Raw genomic sequence first — 27,080 nt, forward strand, 5'->3', positions numbered from 1 at the left:
ATCAATATTATCAGCAGCGGGTGGGATAATGATTGGCAAGCAACAGGATGGCAACGCCAGTTTTCTTTCACAAACTGGCACCTCCATGGGTGGCACAACCAGAAAATTCAGATTTTATCAGCACCCCAAACTCAGAACATGATAGACGAGCTGCCAGGAACATTCTATGTGTATATTTTATCTTTGAGGAGAGCTGGGTAGCTGTTAAACTATACTAAGGCCACCCAATGAGCACAAAAGTAAGCCACTCCAACCAGACTATGATGATGAGCATCTGCAGTCATCTTCAGTCCACTATCAAGAGCATGTGATTTCTAACACTGTGTTGTTGGAGACATTATCTGGGTGCTACATTCCATGAGGGTGAGTGAAGATGCAAGAGGATGGAAGCTCAACACCAGGTGGGATGGGATTGTCCCTGAATGCTGAGTCACATATTTTCCTATCAAACTTAAAGTCAAGTTTTCATATTTGAGATTTAAACAGCAAAAACTATTTTCATAAAGAGCATTTAGTATAATTTTTCCTGTGTGTAGGTAAATTTAGTTGAGAAGCAAAACTGCATTTTACGTTTTTTTGATTTTTGTTTTATACATTAAACCAAATGTAAAATTACACTTAAAAAATAAAGAAAAATAAAGAAAATACTTGCCAATGAAATAAAAATAATGAATAAATACAAATATTAAACATAAATGATTACATTCTATCTACATTCTCAGAAAACAAATATTAATACCTTAAACAAGTCGCTAAGTAATTTGTAAGAAAAAACCTACACTGCAATCAACAAAAGATGTTTACACTTTTTTTAAATATAGAAAACGAGACTGAAATACTGAAAAAACAAGCTTTTTTCAGAGCTATGTCAGGAAAAATATGTTTTATATTTTTATAAATAAATTCACAGAGGCGTCTCGCAGCATGTGGGAGAACGAGTGTTGACAGAACGAGAGCCAGATGAGGCATGTCAGCATAAATGTGAAATGTATAGCTCTGATAAACAGGGATGTCAGTAGAGAGCTCGAGTTAATTAACAAAACATCAGTGAAAAATATGGCAACTACGGTTTTTAGAGCAGCATACCTAATCCCAGCAGAGACAGTTTCCTAATAGAGGACTCGAATGGATAACAAAAATGGATTTCTCAAGTGTAGATGGCTGTAAAACATCCCAATTAAGAATGTTGTTCCTGTTGTTAAGAAGCCCTCTAAATTCAGTGGAGGGTTCAACAATGCAGCCACCAGGCACGATGGGAGGATTCATAAGTGAGCCGTATGTACCGCTCAGCTCTCTTTGGAGAACACGTAAATCTCAATACAGAGCGAGCTGTCAACAGAGGCAAATTAAATGAGATATGGAGCAATGCAATGAAAGGCACACACAGGAAAGGAAAGAAAGCATATTATCTGTACCTGCTGTATAACCTTGGGAAACTTGTCTAATATACAAACAAGCACAACAATCTTGTGACAACAATTCTACAAAGAAAAAAAAATCTCTATAATTAAAAACTCTCAGAAGTGGAAGCTTTAAAAGGTATTACCACTATCTAATCAACAGACAAACACACAAAAGCTTGCATTTATTAGAAAGTGTTGAGTTGGAACTGAGCAAATTCACTAAACTGTTGTGCCACTTCAAGTTCACTTCAATCACTAACATTTCAGGTGCTAAAAGCATTTTAAAAAAGTGCATTGAGAGTTTATCACGTCTGCAGTCTTATGTCTGCAGTCTTACAAGATGTTTTTGTACATGATTATGCTGCCTTCTGAGAGCTCAATTTAGACAAATTGTCTTAAAAAAAATTATTTAATCATAGATTCAGCTTTGAGTATGGCAAAGCTGAGAAAAATCATAAACATGCTTTCATTCACATAAATAACAATGACTGTTTTCATAATTGTATTTATGTATAATGTAGAGTCATTAATTTATCAACATGTTAACGTCAAATTCTTTTTTTTTCTTTTTTTTATGCAAGTAAAGAATGTGAGTGTTTACATGCATCAATTACAGAATCACTTGCACAAACAGACATAGATACTGACAGCCAACATTATGATAATAATAATAATAATAATAAACTTTATTTTATATAGCACCTTTAAAAGTAGCATCTCAAAGCGATTAACATAAAAAAAAATGAAATTAAAAGATGCACATAACAGTGCAGGCAGTAAAAATCACCCATAGTTTTTAGCCGAGTTGTTTGAACAGTTAAAAGACCAGCTTCAGAAGAGCGTAGAGCATACGTGTAGGAGTGTAGGGGGTTAAAAGCTCAAACAAATATTGAGGGGCCAAATTATTCAAGGCCTTATAAATGAGCATGAGAATTTAAAAATCAATAAAAAACAGGAAGCCACTTCAATTTTTCCAAGAAAAGTTGTGATGTGCTCCCTTGCACTGGTCCTAGTCAGAATTCTAGCAGCTGAATTTTGCACCAACTGTAATTTACTTAAGGTAACTTTAGAAACTCCAGCCAGCAATGCATTACAATAATCAATGTGTGAAAAACAAAAATTGTTGATTAACTTTTCTGCCACAGAAAAAGTCAACATGGGACGTAATTTGGCCAAATGGAAAAAAATGTAATACTCAAAAGTAAAGGGCCCAAAACCGATCCATGGGGAACACCGGAGTGCACCACACCAACTTCAAACCTGCAATAACTCATTATAACTAACTGCTTGCGATCGGAGAGGTAGAATTCAAACCACTTTAATGCAGAATAAGAAATTTCAAAGATAGTCTCTAATCGGGTGATAAAAATAGAGTGTGATTAAAATAGAGTGATCTATAGTGTCAAAAGCGGCACTAAGATCAAGAAGAATCAGTATAGATAGACGGCCAGAATCAGAAGCCATTAACAAGTCATTACAAACAATACAAGTCCATTCTGATTAGCTCCTGTTTTTGCATATATGAGTCTGTGAGCATGTATGCATGTGTGTGTGCGGGCATGTGTGTGTGTGTGTGCGCATGTGACATTGTATCTAGGGGTGGGGTGGCAGCATACAAATCAAATAGATACAAATAGTATAACTTTAAAAAGGAGACCATTGGAGACAACCAATGTTATTAGTAAAAATAACAATGACAATTAAAATAATAATTTAATCAAGACTGGGAAAGGGTGGAAGACAATGAAGATAGCAAGTAATAATAATTATATAAATAATAATAGTAATACATTATAAATTATTTAATATTTTAATAATTATTGGGGTTGCCTCTGACCCCTCTGTGGCTACAACATACTGTAACTTAATCCTCAGCCCAAGTCACGCCACAACGAGAGTGCAGGGCAACAGGGCCCAAAGCACCCCCTCATCCCCCAAAATACCAGCCACCCCTGGCCACTACCTACATGTTAAGAATACCTTATATATCTATTATTTATTTACTCATGTGTGTAGATCTGTATGTGTCTCAGCTAGTTTATGATGCATAAAAAAAGTGAGACGTGTAGTGTATTGTAGCCCAGGCTAGGGGCCCAGTGTATATGTCTTTTTCCCCCTCCTTTAAATATATAGCTCAGGGAGATGGCCGGGAGACACAAACCCCAAGCCCCACCCTACATCCACCCACACATATTTCAACTCCACCACACCAGATACAGACCTGGAATGCTACAGCCTACTGGGGACCAGAGGCCAAAGACAAAAGAGGAAGACGAAGAAGGGAAGAAAAAAAAAACACACACACACACACACACACACACACACACACATATATATATATATATATATATATATATATACATACATACATACATATACATGTATACAAATACATACATAAGAGTATAAATAGGCTAACATTTTCTTAAAGTCCCACTTTAGTGAAAATCATTTTCTTTTTTTTTTTTTTATCTATGTGCTGTTTTTAATATGGTTTTAGACAACCCATGTGCCAGTCCATTCATCAATACAAGTTGTGGAATCACAAACCAGGCTGCATTCAAGTCTTCAAGGCATTTTAGGACACAACATCATCAAGTAAATAACTTTAACGAATGTTACAGTATCCACAAGTTGTCCACTAGTAAACACGTAGTTTTATCAGTCATTATCCATGTAGGAACCAGCGCAAACAGATACGTTACCTCACAAAGTTATCCATCAGTCTCCTTGCTTACGTCTAGCATACCAGCTTATTTCTGGTTCAAACATATATGGGTTAATTAAACAAATATTTCCATTTGACATTACATACCGTTTATTACAGTTCAATTAGTGGATCAGGAGTCCCTGGCTGGGGTTACTGAGTGGAGGCGGAGCTAATTTGCATATTCAAAGATCCGCATATAGTAAATGAGGCAAGGGTGAAGAATTGCATTCAAGCCATTTTAAGGCACGAGAAAATTATTTACTTTATGAAAATAATTTTCTCGTGCCTTAAAATGGCTTGAATGCAATTCTTCACCCTTGCCTCATTTACTATATGCTATATACTATATGACATATTTAAATGTCATTTTGATGATTAAAGATGAGTTCTAAGGGATACAGTTTTTGCAGGGGTTCAAATAAATAAAAATAGTAGTTTAGATGGAGATGTGTTGTTGTGATTAGTCTCAGACAAAGAAGATAAACAGATTTATGACTGCTGGAAGGTAATGAGAGATGACCAGAACAGGTGTAATTTCTTTATTTCCAGTTCATTAACGTCAATTTCTATTTCAATCAGCTGTGAGTCTTGCCACCTGTGCACTTCATGTGCACTCCTCCCTAATTGGTCACTTAAAATGTTTTTTTTTTTTATTAGAATACTGTCTTTGTAAACGGTAGACAACAATTTAGCTCACTAGGCTTTGGACAGGAGGAAACATAGCAGAACGAAGTAAACATAATTTCCTTCACCTGTTGTCATTATGTTACGGGAATCAGAGGGCATAAAAGGAGCAAGTCAGGGGGGAGTGATGACGTAATTAATTCACAGTGTCGTCCTAGCTCTCCAGACTCCTTTTTTTATGAAACACAACAATGGCTTAACTGCATTGTTTGGAATAAGGGCTTAGAAACACAATAGGTGCACTAATAGCTTCTCTACAAGAACTCCATATTCTGTGACCTCTAGCACAGCAAATGCCATTTCAGTTAACACCAAAGAACATGCACTCATTAGCTCTGCTCCGAAACCTAGTTAGCTGCTTTTAAGGGATCACAGGCACCCTCAGGAATCTAGAGGTCACATTAAAGTCCACTGTCTATTGTCAACAGTGTAGCCATGTATGAAGCACTGCTCACACAGAAGTTACTTTCAAACCAAGCTGTTCTTTTATTTTCATTTAAATGTTACTTAGTTCCTTCCTCAAACTTCTGAATGTTGGTGTATCACAATTTCCACAAAAATATTAAGCAGCACTATTTTTTTATTAAACTATTTTGAACATCATTTTGAACGGAAATTGAAAATTATTTCTGAAGGACCATGTAGAAGTAAGACTAGAGTTTTGACAGCTACAAATTCAGATTAAATTACATTTGACAAAATTTTAGTTACTTTACATTTTAATAATATTTCAAAATATTACTCTTTTTACTGGTGTCATCGAATAAATGCAGTCTTGTTGACAATATTTAAAGATAATAATAATGATTAAGTATTTATTACTTCTTTTTTTATGTTTTAAATAGCCATTTATGAGGTTCCATAATTAGGATACAGACAGCAGCTGCCGGCACTGAGGCCCACAGACCCATTGTCCCCTCATTGTCTATCTCATCCCCCTCAGATTCCTTAATTAATTCTCTCCTGTCTCTTTCTCCATGGCTGTGAATAATGCAGCAAGGAAGCCTTAATATCTTTCAAGACTTGTAGTTTTAAAACAGGACCTCTCTGAAACCAACTGCTTAAAGAGCCACACAGATGGGAAATCAAAAATTAGCTGTATTACAGTGTATGATGTAGCTGTCCATCAGTGTAAACAATGTGCAAAGTAATTAAACCAAAAAGTACACGATTTATAAAGTTACTGGCTTCTAAAGTAAGGAGTCGACTCTGAATCGCTGAAACGAGTCGTTATAGATTTCAAATCTTTTGCCCATCTCTATGTACGTCACGAGGCACACTTTGCATAATAATCTCCGCCTACCATCTTGGGAGAAACTGACCTCTGACCTGCCCCACCCCCACACACAGACGCTCTGTTTGGTGTGATAGCATCATGTTGAGGAGACAGTGTGTTTTTAATTGTAAAGGCAAGTTTGTTTTATTTTCACTGCCAAAGAATGAAAATCAGAAGAACCAATGGCTAAAATTCATTTTACCACAATACCAGAGCAGTACAACAAATCCCTTTTGTTGTGTTCACAACATATCACTGATGACTGCTTTTCTAATCTCGGTGAGTACAAGGCGGGATTTTCAAAGCATTTGGCCATAAAAGAGGGTTCATTACCAACTTTATTTAGAACAACGAGCATCTCCGAATCACAACGCGAAGTATGATTATGAAGTTATGCGTTTGTTTTCTCCCGAGCGTCTTCTCAGTATGTGTGCTGTCTGCAGCCTGTCTTCGCTGATCTTCATTTACAAACACGTCATTAAAATGAAGTGTAACTCCGTGAATTCTCAACAAAGAGAAATGAGAGAGATATCTATAGAAAGCTTGACATGTCTACTTTAAAACTGAACAAGTGTTGCTGAAAATATTCTGTGATAAAGTAATCCATATGAAAACAACGTGATGTCCATTTTTCACGTCTCCCTTCATTATATGTAATGTAATGCTGAACGCGCTATTCAGATTCAAACTGAAGCGCGCGGCTTGAATACACCCAACACAGAAGAAAAAGCAGCGAGACTGATCAAGTTTTTTATTTTACTGTTTGCTTCGCGGTGAGAGGAATAAGACATAATTCACCCCAAACAGATGCTAACGCATAGTTTACCGTGGAGTTGTGTGCGGAACAACCAATCAAACCTGACTATGTTAGTTGACCAATCAGAACACAGTATGCTACCGAAAGGTGGGGTTTAAGGAAACTGACTCTTTTGAACAGCTTCGCGCGAACCGTTTGGGGATCTCTGAGAATTGAGGTAATTTTAAAATGATATTTTATATATATACCTTAGATGGATTTAAACCTAATGTACAGGACTTATAAACAGTGATAGGAATCTTAGAATTTTCATCTTACTGGCTCTTTAAGGCATAAAATGCAACAAAGGTGCTCTGTGAATAAACAATGGCTGTGTGTCTCAGGTCCAGCTACAAAAGTGACAAAAAATCCCTCAATACTCTAAGCTGTCACAGCGGCCTCTCAAGCACATGTTTATGATGTATGGATATATATCACTCAGAGAGGAATCAGGACAGGAGCAGTCCCAATTCACACTAACCTCACTTACCCTGTTCTTTTAGTGCATATTAATCCCCAGATGCCAATCCCATCTGAAATCAGACAAGACTTCCTATTCATCTGATCTCTTGGACAAATGTGAATCCTTTTGTAGTCATAACACTCTAGCAAAGAGTTAGGAGAGGTTATTTTTCCTGTTCCAATAAGCGCAGGTTTATGTCTTCTGTCCAAAACAAAGCCCAGTGCTTTCAGAGGCCTATAAATAAATACTAGGGATGCACGATATTGGATTTTGGCCGATATTCGATATGCCGATATTTTCAAAATAATTTTGGCCGATGCCGATACCGATATCGATATATATACAAATATATACTGATATATTTAAACTTTAATTTTACTGAAGAGAAATCCATGTATCTCTTCTGTACTGATTCTACCATAAATTTATTATTTTACAAATGTAGACAGACATTCACATCTGAAAAACAGGTCAATTATTTCACTTGGAGAATATCGGTTTGGCTCATCGGCAGAAATATTCATATCGGCCGATACCGATAATGGTCATTTTAAGCTTTTATCGGCCGATACCGATATTGTGCCGATATTATCGTGCATCCCTAATAAATACCCTTATGTCTCCATCAGAACCTTTTTTTAAATAGAATATAATGGGTTAGAAATACAAAGTCAATTGGCATTACAAATGTCATTGATCTTTCGGTTTAAAAAATGTGTCTTTTAACATTTTAAAGGGGGGGTGAAATGCTCGTTTTCACTCAATATCCTGTTAATCTTGAGTACCTGTAGAGTACTACTGCATCTTTCATAACTCCAAAAAGTCTTTATTTTTATTATATTTATAGGAGAAAGATAGTCTGTACCGATTTTTACCGGAAAAACACGAGAGCCTAGTGACGTGTGGGCGGGGCTAAAGAATCACAAGCGCCAGTAGGCTTTTGCGTTGAGAGCATGTGGAAGCTGTGACAAAGATCCAGAGGCTGAAATTTAACAAGAGCAGCATCAGCAAAGGCGTCTCTATGTGGTATGTACTGAAACATGTACTATGTGGTATGTACTATGTGGTATATATTTGCTTAACTGTTTTGGAAAATGACTAAGTTCCACTTTATGTCGTCTTTTTTTTTTTTTTAAGCTGTACATGTGGAAAGTGCAGTTTGATGACAACATCGCATGTTGTTTACTTGATGTGCTTACGCACTGATAGCTAAGTTAACAACACAGAGATATTTGAAGCAGTTTTACTCACCGCATGCGGTTCCAACACACGATCGTGACCCTTTTTCGTTGGGACTGCATTATCCTTAAGAAATAAACGATGTGCAAATCCGCCGTCAAACTGGGCCTTGTTTGTAAAACAAGCATCTTCGAAATTCAGGGAAGAAACAAAAACACTTGCACAACTCCGTTGATGCTCTGTAAAAATAAACTCCATCCACTGGTCCCTTAATGCTGTTTCTCTTTTGGTAATCTGTGCAGGGTTGTCTTGCCCTGGCAACCAAAAACACACTTCTTTTGTGACTTTTCGGGACGCCCTCGCTCTGATCAGGCTGTGCTCAGCCTCTCAGTGCTGTGCTATACGGGAGCGCGCGCTCTTCCGGCAGAAGTGCCCTTAGGACCCATATAAGGAAATTCCGCTCCATCTAACGTCACACAGAGCCATACTCGAAAAAAACTTTCCGAAACTTGTGACAAACCGGAAGAGGTTTTTTTGGAACAAAAATACTCCTTCAAACGTACAACTTAATTTTTTAAACTTTGTCCATGTTTAGCATGGGAATCCAACTCTTTAACAGTGTAAAAAACTCAGTATGCATGAAATAGCATTTCACCCCCCCTTTAACAAAAAATTATTAATCTGTGATCATTAAAGCCTAAAAAAAAAAAATGAACATGTTAAGTAGATCAGGAGTCTTTTTTTTTTATTTGTTGCCTCCAACAATTTGCTTGCTTGACTTGGAGCTATTAAATAGGAAAAATCAGTTTACAAAAAAGTATTATTCAGTTCCAATATCATCCCCATACTGTATGTTAATGAGAAAGAGGTTAAATAAAAAGAGACATTAAATGCTATTGACAACTTTATAAAACTGTTCCTAGGAAGCTCCTGACTGGCATCCATTACTTACTCTGCAACATTCTGTGAGAACAAGGCCTTTTGAAACTTTTAAGTAATATGTGTCTGTTGTTTGTATCTGGAAGGTCAACTGGTCTCAAAGCTGTGTGAGCAAAGTGAAAATACACACCAGCAGAGAGACACTCCATGTTCTGCAATACTCAGCAGATTCTCACACGGATGCATCAACATTCTTACACACACTCTTGTTTCCACAGAGACCTCTGCAGATTTCTGCAGGATTGCAACACCTAGAGTCAAGATGTTCTAAAGAGTTTTAAACCTAAATATTGAATGTAAACGTATACTACTGTTCAAAGGTTTAAGGTTAGTAAGATGTTTTAATATTTTTGAAAGACGTCTCTTATGCTTACCAATGCTGCATGTCTTAACAGTAATACAGTAATATTGTGCAATATTTTTTCAACAACATTGTGAAATTCTATTACAATAATGGTTTTCTTTTTATACTTTTTTGTGAAAACAGTGATCCATATTTTTCAGAATGCTCAGAATGGCTTTACTGACACTTTTGATTTAATTCAATTTAAAGAATTCTTACAAAAAAAAAAATACAAATTTCTTTCTTTAAAAAAGAACTTTTGAACTGTAGTATAAGTACTCTAGTTTAAAAATGTTTGTTTTATTTTCGATTTCAAATCTCAAATCTTATATGTGACTAAATATATGAATGAGTTAAATATATGTATATATATATATATATATATATATATATATATATATATATATATATATATATATATATATATATATATATATATATTTTTTTTTTTTTTTTTTTTTTTTTTTTTTTTTCTTCAATTAGTAGATTCTTCCCTTAATCTAAATGCAGCAAACTCTGCATATTTCTTGAGGGTTGCATGAGCCACTGTTTTTTTTCTCTGCCAAGCAAAACATTGCAAAACATTCCTCCAGCTTTATGACTACATTTGACTTCACATTTATTCACCTTCATTTTTTTCATTTAAACCCCAAAAAACACAAATGATAGTTGTCTCGTGAGTGGCGGATCAGTAAACAGTCTTTCTCTGGATGTCCTCACAAGCCTCACAGACTCGTAGAAAAAAAAAAAAAATTTCATCTCTCTTTGTGACTCATCTATAGTAATACATAAAAAATGAGCCTCAATAAAACAGTCTCACTAAGTGGAGCTAAAATGATCTTAGATCAGTCAGTCAGAAGGAAAGAGGTATTGAGTGGCTCCCCGATGACAGTTCAGTGGGTGTAAATAGAGACGGACATCTTCGACCATTGCCACATGAACTGATGTTTTCCAGCATGTCTAGTCTCAAGACCCCTGTTCTGTTCCACTGCATTGCAACATGTCTCGTCTAAATTGTCCCTTATGATTAATTTGCAGACAATTACAAGCTAAAGGTCTGAGCATCTCTCACACGCAGATGTTTCAACCCAACACAGGTCTCAATCTGGCTCATTCTATTGGTATAAACTTAGTCAGGGATATCAGTCACATTAAAACACACTGTATTTAGCACTCTGCTACTGAGGATTCTAGCTGTGTTTGTCATAATGATAAAAGGCCTAGGCAGAAGAGCACTGTTACCTGATACCCAGGATTCCCAGAGGATCTCCGTATGCTGATGTACATTCAGTGCACTCTGTGCAAACAGAAGCTCTGCTCCAAAACCTAGTGAGCTTGCTGCCTACTGACTACTAAGGCAGCACCCTAACAATAATGGAATCGTATAAATGACAAAATTATTTATAAAGGGCAAAAGTAAAACAAAAATAGCAAAAAATATATATATTTTATTTAATTTAAGCCACATCAGTAATAAAGGTGCTAATGTTGCTAGCACACACACCCGGAGCAGTTGGCAGCCATATTGCTGCGGCGCTTAGGGAAAGATACTCTTTTTGAGAGATACCAAAGAGTTGGGTCTTTTCCTGTGCCTTTTTCAAAGAGCGACAGCTCAAAGGTGTAATAATTCTGTGGTGTCAAAAGAAGACATACCTTTAGTGGGTTCTGTGCGCTTGGGTAGGTCCAATGTGTCATAGTTTTTGTCATGCTCTCCGTTTTTCCTCCCTAAGTGAAGAAGGGGAAGACAGAGTGAGAGAGAGAACGTGAGGGAACGAGACAGAGAGAGCAGTTGTAAGTGCCATTCTATGAGAGATGGAATTTACTGGTATGAAACTGTCAAGTAGGCCCAAGTCTCAGACACACACACACAGTCACAGACGGGCCACACATAAATCTAGCTACTACACAGATATGCAGAGACAAACTATGACACCAGCTCCCAAAAGCGGGAACCCTCATTAAAAATGCAGATCCTTTGTCATGGAGGACAACTGTCTATAACAGAGTTAAGTACTGAAGACCACTATCAGACACAGAAAACATGTCACAGGGATAGTTCATCTACAAATGAACATTCTGCCATTATTTACTCACCTTCATATTGTTCCAAACATATTTGACACGCTCCAAAAACAACAAAAAGCATCTTAGAAACCTTTAGACCTTTAGGCAAAAATCTCTTTTCAAAATTTGCCAGTTGATTAATGACAACAAGTCTTAATATATTATGCAGTGTTGTATTTAAAGATTATGACAAATAAACGAGACAAAAATCCAAATAAGAATAGGATTTCTTTTTTTTCTGGCAGACAAAGCTATTGCATGTTTCCAGAAGACTTTGAACACTTGTATGGATTATACTACGTTATGTTTTGCCATCTTTAGCTCTGGGTCAACAATCACTTTCGCTGTGAAAAAGGACAATGTGAACATTCTGCCTGACGACATCTTTTTGTGTTTTCTAAAAGAAAAAAAATCATACAGGTTTGGACCAACATGAGAGTGAGTAAATGGTGCCATTTTTCAGAGAACTATCCCTTTACAGCAATGGGCAAAATGACAGAAAGCGAAAGCCAGGCTTCTTTAACAGATAACAGCACACACACAGACTGCTATGCCAGCTGAAAGAGGCTTTGAACCAGCTAAATTGGCACAGGTTTGACATTTCCTTGAGGAGAAGAACACTGGCCAGTCGTTTAAGAATAGAAGGCAAAAGAGTGAAAGAGGGGCAGCGATGAAACGTTTATTCTGATGAAGATAGAGGGATGCATTTAGTGAGTGTATGCTGAGAGAAACTGACAGACACAGGAAAATCAGGAAGAGACACTCACCTTGATTAAACCATTCCTCTACAGTTAACCAATGCAGGAACAGCAGCAAGACCAATGAGGAAAAAAAAAGCAAGCAGGGAAGAAGAAAGGAGATTCAGAGAGTGTGTGTATTAAAGGAGACAGAACTTATTTGCGAACCACTTAAAAATGAGAGGAGAGAGTTTAAAGATTACAGAAAGGAGCAGCTTTTTCAACAAATTCATTAAATGGTTAAAATAACCTTAGTATATTCACAGATTTCATGCATCGCTGCATTTCACAATGCTGTCAGTACAGTTCATAGTGTATAACTGTATTCTTACTGCAGGACTGCTATACTGAGCATTGGCATAGAAACATTTCTTATTGTTTTCATTTTCCAATCATGTCTAAACTAATAGCAGTGCAGAAATGACACATTTTCTACTTTAGTTTGTGGTAAACCATAACGGCAACCTGAACTTTTATGCGTTTATAGGGAAAGTATCAGCTTCATGGGCAAAACTAAATTACGCCTTTTAAATCAAGTAAGATTTTGCTGGGGAAATGTCCAAATAGCTCGCTGGGAAAACATCTCTTAATGCTTATTAGGGGCATTTTCTGGTTTAAATATGGGTCACTTGCAGCTTCAAAGTACATCTCCAGGGCTGCTGACAGATAAACAAACCTCGTTAAAAAAGGTCCACGAGGCACAGCATGCCATCAATGCTGTCATATTTCTGTTTACCCATCTTCTTGCTTTTTCTCCTGCGCACTGTTTATTGAGTTCCTGTATAGGTCTGTTCACTAACTGAAGTGTTCAAGAGGTCTCACATCAGTTCATGTAAGAGAGAGCAACAGATCTGGACTACTACAAGAAAATTAAAACAATTTATTGGCTATCTTGGCATTATGTAAAGACTGAACAACACTCAGCAATTTAAAAGCAAAGTGTTTTGAAGAATGGATTCAACTCATACATACAACAAAACAGACAGTGAACCTACACCCACATCCATTTAAAAATTAATATTGATTCAACATTGATACCCCAGACACACACTCCAGTTATGAATCACGAGCCGCAGGCCACATAAATCATCATTTAGCTTCCTATTACAGCATCTGCCTGCACTGCTATTTATGATGCTGTGTAAATGCTAGGATCATACTGCTCTCTGTGAACCTGCCAGTGATGGAAGCATCCGGCTGTTGATGATCAAGGCTCAGTGATAGAAGTGTAGGTTTTAGAAGTGTAAAGCACACAGATGAGATGAAGAAGAATTCAATAATGACCTTTGGCCTTCTTTCCTCCGAAGCAGCCTGCATCATCGTTCTTCTTCCTCTGAGTGCCAGCAGAGCCGGGGCCTTGAAGAGCTGAGGGATCCAGGAACTTCTCAGCCCCTGGAACTTCCTTGTGCACATGGTAAGACAGGTTCCTCATGATGCAAACACAATTCTCCACAGACTAAGCGACAGCAAGAGAGAGAAAAATAGACAGAATGAAACATTTTTATACAGGCATTTTGAAAAAAAATACCATTTGTCTGCTAAAGAATATTATTTCAACAATAACAATGATAATAATGGCATTGTATGGACAAATATCTTTGTATAACGACCACTAAACTGTATAGCTGGACGTTGTGCCAGACAAGTGATTACTTGCATAGCTGCACTGGTTTATGTGTCATAATAATTCATAATAAAACTACTTACAAGCAAATCAATATTTTTTTGTCAATTCAGAAATTTATATTTGAAGTAGCTGGGTAATATGTGACAGCAAGACAGTCATTATTGCAAAAAAAATAAAAAATCTAACCACACTACTATTGACAGGCAGTGACTCTCTGTGAACCTGCCAGTGCAAACTTGCCTGGGTTTGCATGTGGATTTGTTTGCATGCGACAAACCAAATGCAAATTAAACCCAGAAAACAACGCTAGAAACAGGCTCCAGCTGCTCTCTCGGCTGAAGACACTCACTTTGTTGTCCATGTCCTTCTTTCCCACAGCCGACTGCAGCGCATGCAGCAAGGCATCTACCAGCCCCTCACACTCTCTCAACCGTCTGCGTGCTTCGGCACCGTCTGAGCTCACATTCCTACCGCAAACAGCAAAAGCATGAGTAAGCACAAGTCATTTGAGCTAATTATACATCATAAGCTGACACATTAAAAGATTTTGTTGAGGAAGCTCCTTTGAAACTGTAATTTGCCAAGCTACAAGCTAATCATAATTGAAGTAGTTCAACTTTAGCCGAACTGCTCTTGTAAAAGGAGTTAGATTCAAGATACCAGCTACTGGCAATACAAAGTTAAGAAACTGTACCAATAACTTTGAAATATGTCAAAATAGATATATATTATTATAATAATACACAATTCACAATTATTGTAATCAATTATATATATGTGATATATACATTTAAACAAAAATCACTTAAAATTGTTGGAGTCAGTAGAAATGGGCTAAAATGGATTCACTAACAAAAGCTTGATAAAAGTTTGACAATAAGATTATATCATATAATCACAGACATTTTCTTATGATTATATGAAAAATATTTTATTGTGGTAATTCACACATTTTTGTTGGAAAGTGTATGATAAGCAATACACAGCCACCCAATCCAATTAAACCCACATTCAAGCCTCATTCTGATCTCAGACCTGCTAAAATGACCAAACAAAAAAATTAAAGGAGGACAGATAAAATTATAAAGTTACATGGTTAACATTACAGAAGAAAAATGAAATGAACGTCAGATGTGTTCACAGCTTGAGAAATGGCACCAGGAGCCATCTGGGTTCTTCATCCTTTACCCTGAAATTTCTTTCCTACCAGCTGTTCAAGCTTTAGTTTTTTTTAACTAAACTGCGGTGTTAGAATCCTATCCATAAAAACTCCAGAGTCATCACTATCTATAAAACATAAATTAAACTAGCACCCTGCCAAACAAATGGGCCCCTCTCTAGCAGAAGAAATTCAAACCCATTTTCAGTATAACACCCATATGGAATCTAACATTTTCCAGCTGTACATCTGTTGTGGCGGCAGTCCAGATATAAGAGAGATGGATTGCGCTTTTACAGCTACCTGTCTTTTTCCTCCCTAATGCGTGAAGGACAGTCAGCACAATATTCAATACTCCCTGCAATCTCTTGCACCTTATATCGTATAAAATAGTATAATATTATGGGAAAATTTAATAAAACAAATAATTGTAATATATTATTTGGTGGCACTTCAAGCTGTGATTACACAGGTGCCAGGCAAATCACTTATTATAAATGACTTTTTGGAATAAATTATCTTAATTAAAAATTATAAAATATTCTTGTATATAACGATAACAGAAATGTTTGATTCTTTGACTGATACATGAGATTATATCCTTGAAATACTGGAAGATGTTTATGAAAATATATCAAATCTGTCACTGAAAACCCTTCATTGCTCAGCTCTGCTCTAGTTCATCCAAAAATAAAACTTTACTTTAAAATTACACACCCTAAAGCCATCCCTGATGTACAGTAGATGAGTTCATTTCTTTATCACACCAGATTTGGAGATATTTAGCATTACATCACTTTCTCACAGTGAATGGATGCCGTCAGAATGAGTCCAAATCTTTATTTTGGATGGCCTGAGGATGAGTAACTTGACAGCAATTTTTTCATTTTTGGGTAAAACATTCCTTTCAGCCAAAAAAACATTCCTTTTATCCTTCAAAAATCTAAAATATAAACAGGACATAGATGCACCACTTAATCAGGAATTACAAATGTGCACATTTGTCCCAATGAGCAAATAAATAAATAAAGGGTGCTCTCCCTCTGTCGAAGAGAGACAGGAAACAAAACTCTGCCTCCAAGCAGCTTACTAGGCAACAGATGTCACTGGATACAGTTTCCATGGATACAGGCTGAGCTGAGGCTAAAAAGACAGGATGAGGATGGAGTGGCGTTGTGCACAACCGCATGTCTGCGATGACCTGCTGAGAGGTGGCAGCGCATGGAAACACATGATGCCATGATGGCTGTAATGCCATCTCTCTCTGATACAAGCTTTAGACCCGCTGAGGCACTGGTTAACCTGATCACATTGACTGACCTATCAAAGGGCAATAGCCAGTGAGAGCCCTGGCAAAGGAGAAACTTAGTGCTAAAGAGAGATAAGGAGGCTGCAAAAAAGTAAAAGAGTGCAGAGAAAGTAAGAAAAGGGAAATTGTTTAAGGAAATGTTCACAGTGCTCCTCTTTAAAATGAAGAGAAAGAGGATGACCAATACTGGATTTGGCTTGCCTTGTGATACATGGGAAAAAGACATTTCCGATTAATTAATTGATTTAAAAAAAAATTACTGTATCTAAATTCTTCAATCAAGCAATCCCAAAAATGTATCACGGTTTCCACAAAAATATTAAGCAGCACAATTCTTTTCAATAATGACAATAGTAAGAAATGTTTCTTGATCATTCAGAACAATATTAGTTGAAGTCAGCATAAACTCAATCAGTAATAGATACATAAATTAACTATAGCAATAATGGGTCCCACTTTATATTAGGTGGCCTTGTACTTACATTTGGGGACAGATTTTCTAAACATGGCAAATTAGAGTGCAGAGACACAGCCAGATCATTTCCATAATGATCAGCGCAATCTACCAAGACCAGCGCAAATTACCGCCTGCTTCAAGACATACTTTTTTGGGCATTAAATAATGGCGCAGATAACAGTAAATTTGACGAGTGCAAACATTAGTAAATCCCGTCGTGTTATTTAATTCAATACTCTCCTCCCATCGTGTCTGAAATGGAAACCCCTTACAAATGCATATTCAATAAGGTCAGGCCCAAAATAAACTGTCTCCATGGCTTTTCAGTGCTAATTCATCACTGCATGTCTTTAGTAAATCCTAACAGTACTATTTTAAGGGCAAAAAGAAGTTGTTAGTAAATCTGGCCCTTAAACTAATAATTTGATACAGTGCACTTATTTGTTACATACCCGTTTACATTGTACTTATATATAAAAAAATATTATAAAAAATCCAATCCAAAAAGATCCATCCCTTACACCTTAAACCTACCCATACCACCAAACTTGCCCCTAACCCTACGCACATCCCAATAGAATACAATATGAACACAATATCGTATATTGTACTTATTTTTTGATGCAAGTAGTTAAGTGCACCTAATATAAAGTGGGACCCAATAATATCCATGCTTCATATTTAATTTTTTTAATTTAGCAGATATCAGATATCCAGTAGGTCTAACTTCAAGTATACTTGAAGTAGAGGGAAAGACTGAGAAGAGCAGATGAAGGCAGGGAGGTAGAGTCACACACACACAGAAGCACGCAGAAGCTGGACTTGGCCCAGTGGGTTGCAGCACAACCAGCAGCAGCAGCTGGAGATTAGAGGCCTGGCTGCTAAAGAGGAAACAGAGGGTGGAAACACAGCCCCATCCCTCCGGAGCATCAGCGCTGAGCTCACACACAACACAGGACACAGCTCAAATAAGAGAAGAGATGGAGGATTTAAATGCAATACCACATACAATTTCTGAAGTGAATTTGTGTAGTATCCAAATCCTGCTTCTGAAAGGTCACTGATCTAATCAACAATATCATAATGTAGCATGATACACCGAATGCATCATAATTGCTAATTTATGACACAACCAGCACACAACACTGTGTTCGAAGTACCTACTCATGCAATCACAAGATAAAGGATTAAAGAGAGCACTGGAGGTCATGAAACTGAATTACACTGACCTTCTTCTGCTGTTAGCAAGCTGATTTAGACAATCAGACCTGTGAGCTGAGGCTTATCCACAACAGCCACAGAAGTCTGTAGGTCAAACAAGGACAGTCACAGCCAAACAAGGCAAGAAAAAACTGGTTTAATGCCACAGTGTTTAGAGTGCAACAACATTATGTGAATCCTGAAACGGAAGGATCACTGTAGGCGCCATCATGGCACTATAACACAATGTTTAACCCGAGGATGAGCATTTCATGATCTGATGAGTCATTCTAATGGGTTGTAGTTTTGACAAGGCGTAATAGTTTATGCTAGAGATTTAAACATTACTTATTATTAATGGATTGAATGTCCATATATAATTGCTGAGCCAGGCAAAGATCAAACTGAATAAAAAAAGGTCATTTCCTTTTCAGGCAAATAACAGAATCACCCGGGACCACTCTTACACAGCAATTTTCTCAGGAGTGGGTGCAAGAAAAAAAAACCCCTCAATTTATTGTGGCAAGATGCATGGTAACCATGGAGATATAAAGCCCTTTAGTGACTGGATATCTTAATCAAAAGCTGAGCTGCTAGAATGACCCCCAGAGGAGAGGATCCGTTTCTACAGAGAGGCTCGCAACATAATACCAAAAATGGTTAAATATAGAACAGACAGAGGCTATTGATTTTTGCCTTTAGTTATAATGTGAAGATATTTTTTAACTTGTCTTCTGACAAAAATATAATCTATACAAAATCGTATTTTCATACAGCAAAAGCTAATTTTAACTGCTGTTTCCCCCATAGGCAGAAATGATGATCTCAATCCTAAACAATAAGATCTGCTATTCTACCCCTAATGCACAGGAACCATATCAAGGAATATATGGCAGTATAACAATGAGTTAAACAAGAAAGACCAAAGTTGTCATTGTTAACAAAAGTGTACGCTATTAAAACAAGTTTTAGTAATTGACATGAAGCTGAAACAAACAATAAAGAATACAAAAGTAACATTACAAAACAAAAGACGTGTCATCTTAAAGGATTAGTTCACTACCAGAACATTCCAGGATTTTTCTCCATATAGTGGACTTCAATGATGGCCAACAGGTTGAAGGTCCAAACTGCAGTTTCAAGTGCAGCTTAAAATGACTCTACACGATCCCAGCTGAGGAATAAAGGTCTTATCTAGCAAAAAAAAATATATATAATAATACTAATTCTATACTTTTTTAACCACAAATGCACATCTTGCCCTAGCTTGGAACACCAGAAAGGCACGCATGATGTAGAAGGAAGTTTCAACCCGGTGTTTATAATTCGGACCTTCAACCTGTTGGCTCCCATTGGAGTCCACTATATGGAGAAAAAAACCTGGAATGTTCTCTTCAAAAACCTTAATTTCTTTTCGACTGCAGACAGAAAGGCATGAACATCTTGGATGACATGGGGCAAGTAAATTAGGCTTTTAATTACTGAGAGACCATTACGAGGTTTCATTGTCATTAATACTAGGTCAGCTGATAAGGATGTGGAGGATGTTGTCAATCAGACCAGTGTACCTTAGACATCCTGATGTGTTCTTGAAGACGGTGGTCCACTCTGCATCTCGTGGCTTTGAGTCCTCATTTGGCTCCTGTTCCCAGCCCGAATGAGGGATAATGACCTCGTTAGTCATCGTCTGAAGCCCGTGGTTAATTATCACCATCTTCAATGGCTCATAGGACGACAAGTTCCAAAGTGTTCCTAACAGGTGGAATAAGACAGAGAGAGAAAAGAAACAGAAAAAGAAAAAAGGACCTGTTACACCTCTTAAAATGACACGAGAGCTACAAACAAAAAGTGGCAGTGCTGTTAGATCTGTTGACACACTACGCATTACAAAAGCATTGATTCTGAGTTTTCAGACAGGAACCTCCATTACAGACCACGACTAAGAAGGATTGGACAGGAAAAAAGGAAAGGAAAACCAAAGTTCGAGAAACATTGCTCCAAGTAAACAGAACGCAAAGGGGCAAGGCTGTTATTTTCTAGACAATAAAACAGAGAAGCTTGTTCTATAAGCCAGCAGATGAATATACCCCTACAACGTTAAGACTGGCCTTTGTTTTATTAACTTGGCAAGCCTCATACAGCTACTGCCACCCTTGGAAATGTACAGTGAATAAATAAACAGCCTTTTCTTGGGTCAGTAAAATCTAGGACCACAGGTCATTCTGAAATGGCATAGTTGACTAGAAACTCAAACAAATCTACATCCTTATACAACTCTGAATTGTTTTTTCTGCCCTTCATACACATCATCACTCCATGTTCTTCTCGCTCAGCAATTACCTCCAGATTCATTTCTGCTCACAGAAACTCCCAAAAGGAGACATGAGGTCTATAAACACGTCAAAGCTTTGTGTAAAGTGGGCTTGGGTTCTATTAACCACCAAAATAAATCTATTTACCCTCGGATAATAACCAAATTTGTACTTCCATCTGCAAGGAAGCTCCATCGCCATCACCTCTTAGGCGCTGAATGGCCATTAGACCCTGGTTAAAGTCCTGATAACAGACGCCGTACACATGGCCCTTGCTGAATATGGGAATGTCTATTTGGTAAAGTGGAACATTAAGGAGCATGGATCATTACCAGCCAGCTCATGCACTCGTGCATGTGTTATTGTGTCAGATGGGCTTGTAGTCAGAGGAGATGTGGAGGTCTATACATAGCACATTCTGATTAACTTCACTTCATTGGCTTTAATAGGAGGCAGAAAAACTGGAGCAGGTTGACGCAGTCAAAGGCTATTATTACTGTTGATTACAACATGCTTTTACACTGATCTATTACCAGTTGAGCTAATATAAAGGTTATCTAAATGTTTATATGAAATATTAATATAGAAATATTAATTGTACAAAACACACTATACCATGACATTACAGTGTTATTTCAGAGAGCTCTAGTGTCATAACTGCTCAGTTCCCCTGGCATCTTTAGCAGGTTCCTGGATATTCCACAAATCTAATACAGAAGGAGCCAATGAAACCCACATGAGGGAAGCTGAACCTTGCAAGAGATGCAGCCTGATTGAGTTTACTCCTTCCTGCTTGTCATTGGAGCCTTCCAGCTAATTCAATTTCCTGGGAGCAGCAGACATGCTGTTCTAACAGGCCATTCACTTAGGGCTATTACAGTCCCATCCTGCCCCCTGCCATTCATCATACACTGATTGGACAGCTGACTCAGAAAGAAACAAACGGGAAAGAACGGTACACGAGGTAATCATCTCAGAAATGCCACCGAACTCTAGACTTCTGGAATTTCTGAACAAATGTCATTTTGTTAGCTATGTTTCGTGTCCTTTTTCTAATGTCATTACATTTCATTTTTATATATATCATTAGGTGTTGAGGAGATCTGAGTACACAATCAGTAATCCTCACAAGAACAAGGAATCACTCAGACTGTGGGATTCAACACACTACCAAAATGGTTTATTTAGTCCAAAAGGAACCAAAGTCAAACACTGACATTTTGATACCTCTATGTAATGTTATTTGATAAAATAGTGCCAGTTACTTGATCTTTTTTTGCTCCGCCAGTGAAAAAGAGTTCCAAATCTGCAATGTCTGGAACGTGCCAAAAACACGGAGAGTCATATAAGTGCGTATTATGGAAATAGGAAGTATGCCATTAATCTGTTTCTTCTAAAAACTTGCTCGATCAGAGCACAACAGACAGATAATAAAGAGAAATGGGAGAATGGGGAGTTGATGCAGATACAAAGATACAGAATGCAAACAAGGAAGCAGAGGTTCATGGCTAGTGGTATAAACACACTGCCGAAGCTGGTTGGTTGTAATTAAATAATAAATATAAGCTGGAGAGCCCTGAAAAGGAAATTATGATGCTTTGAAGTTGTATCAGTCTTGACCACCTTAATTTAAAAATATTAATATGAACTGCTAAATATTCACAGGGCGTGAAGAACATTTGACACAGGGTCAACAAATTAAACCAGACAGTTTAATTAAAAATAATGCTGAAAAGTGGAAAGGTTGATGAAAAATTCTAAGCAAATACTTCTGAAGTAGAACAAAAAGTGAACAGAAAGAAAAAAGTACTAGCAATATCCACCCAATAAGTTTCTTGGTTGAGGTGTAAATAAATGCTGCTGACGAGTACCAACCATGTTGTTCAAGAGCACACGGTGAACCTATTTTTGAAACCCTGCAATTATTTTTAATTGTAGAAAAAACATTCCCAGTTTTCCAGGCTGCTGAAAGACTATTGCAAGGGCAGTGTTTTTATAGGGGCCTTGCAGATAAACCATAAGGCTGTCCAGGGTTTAGGTTTGGAACTTACACACTTTATTCCCTCCATTCTGTAGAAAGACTGAAAGCAACAGTGTGCTGTAAAGTTAATCACTAAGGCAGGTTGAGGAGTAGTTATACGTCACACATTTTTTTCATGATCTGTGAAAAAACTGAATGCCTGCTCTGGAGAACCATCATTATAAAGTTCTCTTATTCAAACTATAAATGAAATAACTAAATAAATTAATAAATATTTAGCTGTGCACTTGAATTTGTCGTCGCATCATCCTATGCAGTGGTGAATTATTATTTCTCATTATAGTCTATAGGCTATATTATTTATTTAAATAGCAAGGGTTATATTGATATATTGATTAATGACAATGTATAATAATGTACCACCTGAATATTTAGTCTACTACCTTCTATTTTCCGATGTCAGTGCAGGCTTTTTTTTTTTTAACCTTAGGCTACTGACAATGATGGATTCATATAGCCTGCATTAAAAAGGCTTGAACATAAAACAACAGGATAAAAATATAGTTGACGACTAGACATGATCATTTCATGACTCTAGACAATTCTTTGTGAAGACAGTGGCATAATACAGTGAAATATTATGTTCTTTAGCCATATAAATACAGTTGTAATGTACATGGGTAAAATTTAACTGCTGGCGGTTCTAGTGTTAAACGTATAAAACATGAGAGAGGCCTACGGCTAGTGTTAGTAGGATTCTTGCCAGACTTGACTCAAGTCTTCAGTGTCACATGATCAAAATATGACAAAATTATACATTCAAATAAAATAAAATATCTTTTGATACAAATTATCCTTTGTTTTGATGATTACAGTGCTAAATTCCAGTATGGAACAGAGCGGATGGATATAATTATCATATCATACCTGTGATAAGTTCCCGAACCTCCATGTCACTGGTTTTCCTCAGCAGACGGATGAGAGCAGGAATCCCATCACAGCTCTTTATGGCCACTTTGTTATCGTGGTCCTTGCCGTAGGAGATGTTTCTCAAAGCTCCGCAGGCCTTGCGATGGACTTCAGCTTTAGGGTGGTCCAGCAAGCCCACCAGCACTGGGATCCCCTTCAGCTGCCTGACATCCTTCTTTATCTTGTCATTTTCATAGCAGAGATGCTGCAGGTAGGCAGCTGCATTGGATTTGACCGGATCGATGGGGTGACCTAGCATGGCGATGACCTCGGGCAGGTCGGGGTCCCTCCACCGCGGGTCTTTGCGGATGCTGTCAATCGAGGGGGAGCGACGGCCACCCATGCGATCTAAACTGGCCAAGCTGCCCCTCTCAGGTTGGGCAAGAGGTGCTGGGTACATGCCATGGATGTAGGGGTGTCTTTCATCAATTAATTCAGCCTCAATGGGGTCCTCGTAGCCTCTGTAACAAGTGAATCAAAAAGATTTATCGGTCATCCAATGGTAGGTAACACCAAACAAAGAGCAGGAAAGCATGAAAAGCTCTGTATTTGAGATATGTTTTGGAGTAAGTACGACCGACAGAGAAAAGGCTGTTCGCTTTAGTTATTAACTATGGTGTCAAAGAATCCACAGCACGTCAATAAGAAGAACTGCTGCAATTTCCCTATTAATTGTGTCTGTCAGGACGCAGTGATGTTCTCTCTTTCTTTAATTAATGATGGATGGGATACAGCATCAGGGAAAACAGAGAGCCTGCATGGCCCAGAGCAAATATAGAACAGACTGGAAACAAAGATAGAAAGAGAAAGGGAGACAGATGGGCAGGGAGCGATGGATGGCTTCCCCACTATGAGTAATCTGAATAGTACAGCATTACTCCCACTGGGAGAATCCCAGCTCTGGACTTTTCTGAGAGCTCCCTGTCACAAGCAAGCAATCGATATTGTAGGATACAGTAGGAAATGGAATAATCAATGTGCGTTTCTGAAATATTCATTGTAAATTGACACTGATTATGCTTTGAAAAAAAAAGGAGAAGTACATGCAATTTATACGTTTTTACTATTTGTAGCACACAACTGTTTATGTTGCTACTGTGATGTCTTAGAAAGTGTAAATGAACCTTTTCATGGTATACTTCATCACATCTGCAGAGAAAGGCATAAAAGTCCAAAGCGGATGAAAAAAAGCCCTAATGCAACATAGAGTGACCATTAAGCCGACAAAAGAGCCCTATAGACTGAAAATGCAGTTTGCAAACAAATGCTCAGTGGGAACATTTCCTACTACTTCAGACACCTTGGAAATTAGATTAGATTAGAAATTAGAGTTTTGCATTTCTCTGAGGCATCACACAAACCCTGAAGTGGCAATGGCTGATTTTAACTCAGTCAGTAAGATTTTTATCCAGCAATACACAGCCTTGTACATTTGAAGCTGCGTATTAAATAACCCAAAATACTTCCAACAAATTCAAAGAATGAATGAAGTAGAAACTGATTTTATTTGTTATTCAAAAAGAATCTCTGCACGTCATCATCAGTGTATACCATATGGGTTATTTATGATAACTTATATTAACATTAACATTCTTATTCTGCGGCAGTGACTGCAGGCGGCTGGAGGCTCTCATGAGCCCACATGATATTTTACTCCAACATTTCTTGTTCTCTATAGCGTAGAAGTTAGAAATAACATGTCTGGGGCTGTGCTGTACACATCAGGGAGGTTACATCAATCTCTGATAGGAGTCTCAGCATGCTTTATTATCAGTGTGAACAAAACAGAGATGTCCCTGTGGTGGTACTCCTAAATTGGCATAGAAATATTAAACCCCTGCGCCACTTACTCACCATCACTCTTTCTCTGCATTCCCAGCTCATTTTCTGTCCTCATCTCACTCTAGGTGGGAAAAACAAGGTGTACTAGAAATTCAGAGCACTAAGGACCAAATGTGCAAATATAAAGCCACCACTATTGACAGCATTCATGAATCCACAGAGGAAATGTTGTTTATATCTTAATCTTTTGCTTGTCGTCTGAACAGCGAGGGGAAAAAACACATTTCCAAATCTTATATTACACATACATACATGTATATATTATCAGATTTAATCACTTCTAAAATGCCAGTGCAAAAAAGACTGTTATGAAAAGACTGCTAAAGACAGGATTTGAAAAACAAATCGGATTTACACACAGTGTGAACAAAGTCTTTGATGTGTGACTTGACAAAATGGGCCGCAGCTGAGAATGTTGGCGGATGTGAGGGATGCACTTTTAATGAGAGTTTTATGTTAATTATGTACCGCAACTTTGATTTGAGGGCACATTACAGAGGGAGGAAATCTCAGCAAGATGTTACACGGCAGTGCTTCAAATGAGCAGTTCATGCATCTGACATCATAAAGAGATGATCTGGCCATGAAATGGGGCATTAACTCTGATGCTACATGAGGAACACATCATCTGATTGGTCCCAGAGGGAAAAAGAATTTTAAGCACACTAAAGGAATGTATGACAGAGCAGGGTTACAACATGTTGTCAGGTGATATGTCTCCTGTTAGACACAAAGATTGTGGCTTTTTTTGTGTGTGGGGGTGGGGCGGGGGGGAGGGTTAGTAATTTTATTCCAGGATATTCAATTGATCAAAAATAACAATAAAGATTTTACAGTGTTACAAAGAATTCCTGTTAAAAGAAAACCTTGTGAAAAAAATTTACCCAAGTTCCCACAAAAGTATTAAGCAGCACAGCCATTTTCAAGCAGCAAATCAGCAAATTAGAATGATTTATGACGGATCATGTGTCTGGAGTAAGGGCTGCTGAAAATTCAGCTTTACCATCACAGGACAAATTTATTGATCAAATAAATGCAACCTTTGTGAATATAAAAGACTTTTACAGTTTGCTTAATTTATTAAATAAAGATGAAAAATGTGTTTTCCACTTTCATTACACCTTGACTAAAATAGCAAATCCATTCAAATAAATTGTTGGTTGCACAACAGGCTTAATGTAACTGTTCAGAAAAGTTTTCCTCAAATTTAATTATCCTCCTTAGTTATTTTCAGAGTTCTTAGTTATGTAAAAAAAATACAAATAAAATCCTTTAGCACTTAGTCCTTCAGTAAATTAAATTACGACCAATTATGCCAATAATGGTTTAGTCAAATGTAACCAGAGACAGTGAAAGTTGTAAAAATGTAAAAGTGAGAAACTGAAACGGTAAGTGTGGTACACATATCCTATGTAACCAGTGAGTGAAATGACTTTCGACATAATGATAAACTACTACTACTCTCTACTTCTCATTTCTAGTGTCGGTTTGAGGTTCATAGGAAACTGCTGCAAAGGCCAGCTCTGGTCATCATTCATTACAATCATGTTTGCTTTATTATTGTAACATGCCAACAGATTTCATGCAAATTAAGAGAGCGGTTACTGACCACATGGTCAATTTGGAAGCA

The 27,080-nt window shown here is 37.4% G+C and overlaps 1 protein-coding gene across 12 annotated transcripts in view; it reads right to left on the reverse strand.

Moving 5' to 3' along the window:
• arvcfb (ARVCF delta catenin family member b) overlaps nt 1–27,080 on the reverse strand; it is a 175,206-nt gene that overhangs the window by 22,864 nt on the left and 125,262 nt on the right. For 10 of the 12 annotated variants that reach the window (XM_026211744.1, XM_026211739.1, XM_026211742.1 and 7 more), the window contains 6 exons: nt 23,567–24,069; nt 19,915–20,098; nt 14,571–14,688; nt 13,879–14,050; nt 12,625–12,642; nt 11,447–11,518 (listed from right to left, as the gene is read on the reverse strand). In XM_026211744.1, the coding sequence (XP_026067529.1) occupies nt 11,447–11,518; nt 12,625–12,642; nt 13,879–14,050; nt 14,571–14,688; nt 19,915–20,098; nt 23,567–24,069 (1,067 nt within the window). The remainder of the gene's footprint in view (nt 1–11,446; nt 11,519–12,624; nt 12,643–13,878; nt 14,051–14,570; nt 14,689–19,914; nt 20,099–23,566; nt 24,070–27,080) is intronic. The other 2 variants (XM_026211735.1, XM_026211741.1) reach the window with 1 other exon arrangement.

Source organism: Carassius auratus, chromosome 30 (assembly GCF_003368295.1).
Source record: "Carassius auratus strain Wakin chromosome 30, ASM336829v1, whole genome shotgun sequence".
NCBI classification, from domain to species: Eukaryota; Metazoa; Chordata; class Actinopteri; order Cypriniformes; family Cyprinidae; genus Carassius; species Carassius auratus.